The sequence below is a fragment of the Papaver somniferum genome, chromosome 4 (genome assembly GCF_003573695.1).
Source record: "Papaver somniferum cultivar HN1 chromosome 4, ASM357369v1, whole genome shotgun sequence".
Lineage (NCBI taxonomy): Eukaryota > Viridiplantae > Streptophyta > Magnoliopsida > Ranunculales > Papaveraceae > Papaver > Papaver somniferum.
In genome coordinates this window covers 145675649-145681018 of record NC_039361.1, presented here as the reverse complement: position 1 = coordinate 145681018, position 5370 = coordinate 145675649, and the positions used below count along the sequence as shown (strand labels likewise).

The 5370-nt window shown below is 36.4% G+C and overlaps 1 protein-coding gene across 1 annotated transcript; it reads left to right on the top strand.

Annotated features, from left to right (window-relative positions):
* Positions 1-1628: 1628 nt before the first annotated feature.
* Positions 1629-4325, top strand: LOC113271494. Its single transcript, XM_026521376.1, has 4 exons — positions 1629-1833; positions 2817-3040; positions 3453-3513; positions 3614-4325. The coding sequence occupies exons 2-4, from the start codon at positions 2829-2831 to the stop codon at positions 3905-3907; spliced, it is 567 nt and encodes a 188-aa protein (XP_026377161.1). The 5' UTR covers positions 1629-1833; positions 2817-2828; the 3' UTR covers positions 3908-4325.
* The last annotated feature ends 1045 nt before the right edge of the window (positions 4326-5370 follow it).

The following is a 5370-nucleotide window of genomic DNA, read 5'->3' as shown; positions in this document are numbered from 1 at the left end:
AGCATGAAGCCGTGAAAGCGCGCTACTCGGAGGAAAAGGGGGAAGCATTCTCCTTCGATGCAAGCTATCACTTCATGATATCCAAAATCCCGGAGTATGCACCGGACTTCATGGAGGCCGGAGATGACTGGGATTCCTCCGACGAAGATTGATGGTTTTGGTGTAGGTTTTGTGGGTAGATCTCTATGTAAACCGTCACGAGACTATAACTCGTCCACTAGGGTCGCCTAGGGGTTCAAAGGCTTGATGCACATGCTAAGTGCATTCGTTTTTCCGTCGACAAGAAGTTAGATTTTATGTTTCAATCAATGTAGTAACCAAAATTGCATGAATAAAGTGAATTACATCTTCCCATATTCTGTTTTCTGTTGGGTATAACTACAGGTCGGCAAGGTTAGAAATCATTAGCATGCCGACTATAGGCCAGCCGACAGTGTTTTAAATTACGTGCATGCCGACTATATGATATCCGGCATGGTAGGAAATATTTACATGTCGATCGTAAGATTGCTGACCCAAGATAGTCAGCATATTCTTCATTCAAAGACCCTTCCGGCGTAAAAAAGGTCGGCTTGTTATTCATCCGCGGACCATGCCAACCAGATATAGTCGACATGTTCTTCATTCGTCGACCCTGCCGACTTTTCATAGTTTCAGAACCGAAAGTGTTGATTTCTTCTTTAATTTTAAATATGATTTCACACATCAACTTTGCAATCCCCTTTTTAGAAGTGTTCGGGTAGTATGTTTTCATTTCCGTTGCAAAAGAAATTCTCAAAACAATTTTTTTTCATCAAAAATCTTCCCAAATGAGTTCAATCAAAAACAAAATTTGATAACTTAAATTCATAAGTTTTAATCTACTTAATTAATTCATCTAAATTCAATTAGTTAACCTAATCATAATTTTTAGTGGTAATTAAACAAGGACATATTAGCCGTTTAGAAAATACAAGATTTAAGGGGTGGCTTCTTTTACTTCAAAATATCTTGGGTTTTATCTCATTAGGTATACTCCAATTAATCTGGTTATACCCTAATCATGTCAGGATAATTCAGTGATGATGCGACAAAATATAATACAGATGAACGATACGCATGCATTCGCAAATTACACGAATGTAATTCGCGAATTGGCCAGGATATTTCTGTTCAAAAGTTGTTTTTAGGATTTTCCGGTTGATTTAGACCAGGCTCGGTCCGGATTGAAAATCAAATCACGTGCTGCAACCCTAATTTCAGTACGCTTAAGAGTTAGTGAGGATTTACCACGTGCATTGTGCATGCCTAACGGGTCTATTATACCAACAAAAAAAATGAAAATTTAAATCTTTTTACACGGTTGAGATTGCGCGATCGATGTGGATCAAGACAGTGTGGATTTTTATATTAAAAGAAAGTAAGATCGTAATCACCGATAGAAATAGTCAAACCCTTTTGTTTCTTGACGAAAACAAAGAACCGACAGATACCTGAAAGGCTGTGTATGTAAGTTGTGGGTCCCAATAACAAACAAATCAACGGCCATAATTCCCACAGTTTTGATTCAACGAGAAAAAAAGAAACGAGTGACAAAATGTTAGCGAGTCGGTTTCTCAGTCAAGACCAAGACAACTTTAAAAAAATAAGACACACACGGTCCCTTTGAAAAAAAGATAGATAGAGAGAGAAAGAGGAAAGCAGCGAGCGCCTCCTCTGCGTTTCTGGTTTCACACAATCTTCATCCGCTGCTATTTCTACCTCTCTTTCTCCTCCACCGCTTTCTCTGGAGTCTCCTTCGTCTCTCTCAAGAGGTTTTGGTTTTTGTTGGAAGATCGGTGAAGTTTTCTTTTGGTAGGTGATCTAACTTTTTTTATTTTTTATGTTATGACTTGATTATGGTTGGTTTAGATGTTTGTATAATTTGCATGTTTGATTATATTGGTTTAGTTTTTAACTTTTCATTGATAGATCGGCTAGTTTATACAGATCGATTTGATTTGGAGTTTTTTTTTTTTTTGTGGGAGAAATGTTGCGATTCATATGTGGATTAGTTGTTACGATTCTATTATATTAGGTGATGTTATGTTATGGTGAAATTGGTTTTGCTTGTGTGTGATTCCTTGATTTTGATCATGTAATTTTTGCTTTAAGATTTGTGTGTAATTTCGTGGTTTTGGTGGAATTTTTTCGAATTTTGTGAATATTGTTTTTGCTGAAAGGTTATGAATCATATGAAATTTCAGTTCTGTGTAATTCTACATATTATTTTGCAAAATAGAAACTGACTAGTTATTGATTCAAGTATCTACATCATTTATAAATGAATTTGGTTTTTGATTTGGATATATTTATTGATTTTATGACATGTCGTATGTTATGATTGTGTTTTACTGTATTTTAAGATTAAGAATCATCTTATTGGTTGAATAGTTCAGTTAACCCCTCTATGGATTCTCATAGTATGTTTCTCTATTAGAACTTTTAGGAGTCTTGGCTCTACCAGGTGCAGCTTCGTTGTTTTATAGCCTTAGGAATGAACAATTAGAAATTTATCTTTATGTTAAGCGCATAGATGAAGCAATCTTGGTCATAACATGGATTTGGTCTTTGATTTGGACAACTTCATTGTTTTTCTCACCTGGTAGTGTTTGTCGTATCTCTTTGTTGTTCTGTTCATAGCCATTCTGTTTTGTTTTCAAGTCCGATCTAACGTTTCTGAACTGATGTTTGAAATTTGAATTTCTATGGCCAGATGTATATGCATAAACTAGAAAAAGTTGTTGTCTTTATATTCTGAATCATCTATTCATATGGTCTGGTGTTCAATTATGTAGGAGCTATTAAAGATGGAGATGTGTGCAAGGAGGTCTATTTACTTAGAGCAGGCGTCAGTGAGAAGCCCTAAAGCTTGTGATTTGGACTTGAAGAAAAGAGAACAGGCTGTGACACACCAACCAGTACCAGGTCAAGCGGAAGTTCTCTGTCCTCAACCTCGTCGTGCTATTAGGACTCCTTACACTGTTGATAGCCTTGAAAGACTGTGCTGCACATTGAGAGGGTAAGCAGTCGAGTTATTTACTTTGTTCTTTGACGTTAATTCTTTCATGTGGTTTCTCTCTGGGATTTTTATTTGGTTCCATCCTAGGATAGACTGTTTTATAATTGGTTGACTGAGGTAATTAATGTTCCACCTTTAGATAGGCATCTTTACCCAATTGGGAAGTTGGAATTTTGGGTCGTCTATTGTTTAACATGTAGTTCATATAGTCGTGTTACTATGTAGAAGCTGTTCATGCTGATAATGAGATTCTTTTTATTTCGTTGAACTCTTTCTACTGGTACAAATTAATACCACACTTAATTTCATTACACAATGTCAGTTCACATGCTGGTGAACACATCATGTTGTTTGGTTTGTTAGTCTGTAATCTTTCTCTAAGCTTATAATTTATTTTTCTTTTTATTTGCAGCGAGTCCCTTACTCCCAGAAAAGATCCCAGTCTTGACTTCTTAAGTTTATTTTTTAGCAAGGTAACTGCCAGCATCTGGTTGTTTATGTTGATTTCTTTTCATAGGCTCTTCATCCGTGGTAATAACATTTTGCTTGTCATTTTTGATTGTCTGTATTCAGGATCGTTTAGAAGATGATTTAGATACTGATAATAGCAGCCAAATTGGCTTTTTTTGCGGTTCACCACCGGTACGTGCTGACAACCCACTTGTACATGATGTACAGTTTGTTCGACAAACTTCAACACTTAGTTCTCCATTAGGAAATTCTTTTGGTGCAAAGGGTTCTTCCGCAAGGGCAGATAGAGCTCCCTCCTGTGGCAAATCTTCTTTTGGAGGGAAGCCTGTGGTTAGAGTAGAAGGCTTCAGTTGTGGGGGTTCGAAGTCTAACTGTGTCGTTTCTGCCCGTGCTTGATTTGGCTTGGAGTGATGTAAGTAAGACCTTCTGACCTGGAATGAGCTTTCATGCGGCTATCTAGATTTCGCCTCCCATTTCCTTTCACCCGCTGCCCTCCAACCCCATTTTTCTTTTTGAAAGCCTTAGTTTTAGAGAGTATCCATCTTTTGTATATATAGAGGAGATACCTGCTGAGATCGTGTCTATGTTGGTTGGTTTTTGTGTGTGGGTCTCTGTATAATACTAAGTCGAGATTTTATTGAGTTGTTTGTCGAGAGACTAACGGAACTGTTCAGTTCCGATTCTCTAATTGGCGAATGTAAAAATGTATATAGACGGGCAACATTGTAAAAAATTTGTATCTATAGTTTGTCCTCCGAATGATATTTTCGGAATCTCATTTGTTCTTTTATATGATAGCATTTGCCTATTATGATGCTTTAAATGTTGCCTCTTTATTGTTCTTGTGAACTTTGGTGGGTTGTTTTGCTAGTAAGGTGGGGCTTTCCTGTAGTAACTTGTTATAGGGGTGGCATGGTTTATTAGAGGGGCGGCAATGTGATAATAATGTCCCTCTAGTTGGTTAGGGGACGTCCTATAGGAGGTGTAAATTAACTAGATTACCTTTTCCATTTTTTAACCTAAATCAAAGCTAAATTGAAATTTTGTTTTTTTTCTTCTTCTCCTCCTCCCATCAACCGTATCCTCCATTAAAATTTAAAATTTCATCGTCTTCGATTAATCGACGATTCGAAAATTAATCAAGTGTGGTATAATTAAGCAAGTGTAGTGTAATGACTTATGTGAGGTATGTTTTGAAAACCTAGTTACGATTTTGGTTTATTTTGTTCGATTTAAGTTTAATTTCTATCGAAAATGAGAGTTTTAGATGAAAATTGAAATTGAAATTTTTGGGTTTATGTAAGTTACGGTTGGTAATAGTTCAATTACCAACCGTATGTTCTTATATATGAGAATTTTCTTCAGTTACGGTTGGTAACCATTTTAGTATACGAACCGTAACTCAGTTACGATTGGTATCGAGCATTTGGTTCCGAACCGTAACTCAGTTACAGTTGGTATCGAGCATTTGGTTACCAACCGTAACTGAGTTACGGTTCGTATCGAGCATTTAGTTACCAACCGTAACCGGTTTTACGATTGGGTTTCTTCAAATTTAACCAGTTACGGTTGGTAGTTCATCTTTTACGAATCGTAACTTCGATTTACGGTTGGTTATGAGCATAATTCCAACCGTAATTAGCTCTCAAAATGTAAAAAAATTGAATTTTTTACGTACTTTAGATAACTTTGAGCAACAAAAAGCTAGTTGGGACTAATTTAGAAGTATACCGGGTCATTTTCAGGTCCTGGTTGTTCATTTTGTTGGTTAATTTCTTCAATTGATTGAGATTGACCTTCTCCTCTAAACCTTTTTTTTTTAACTCTAAAAGTCTGATTTTGGTTTTGATTTTGAGTTA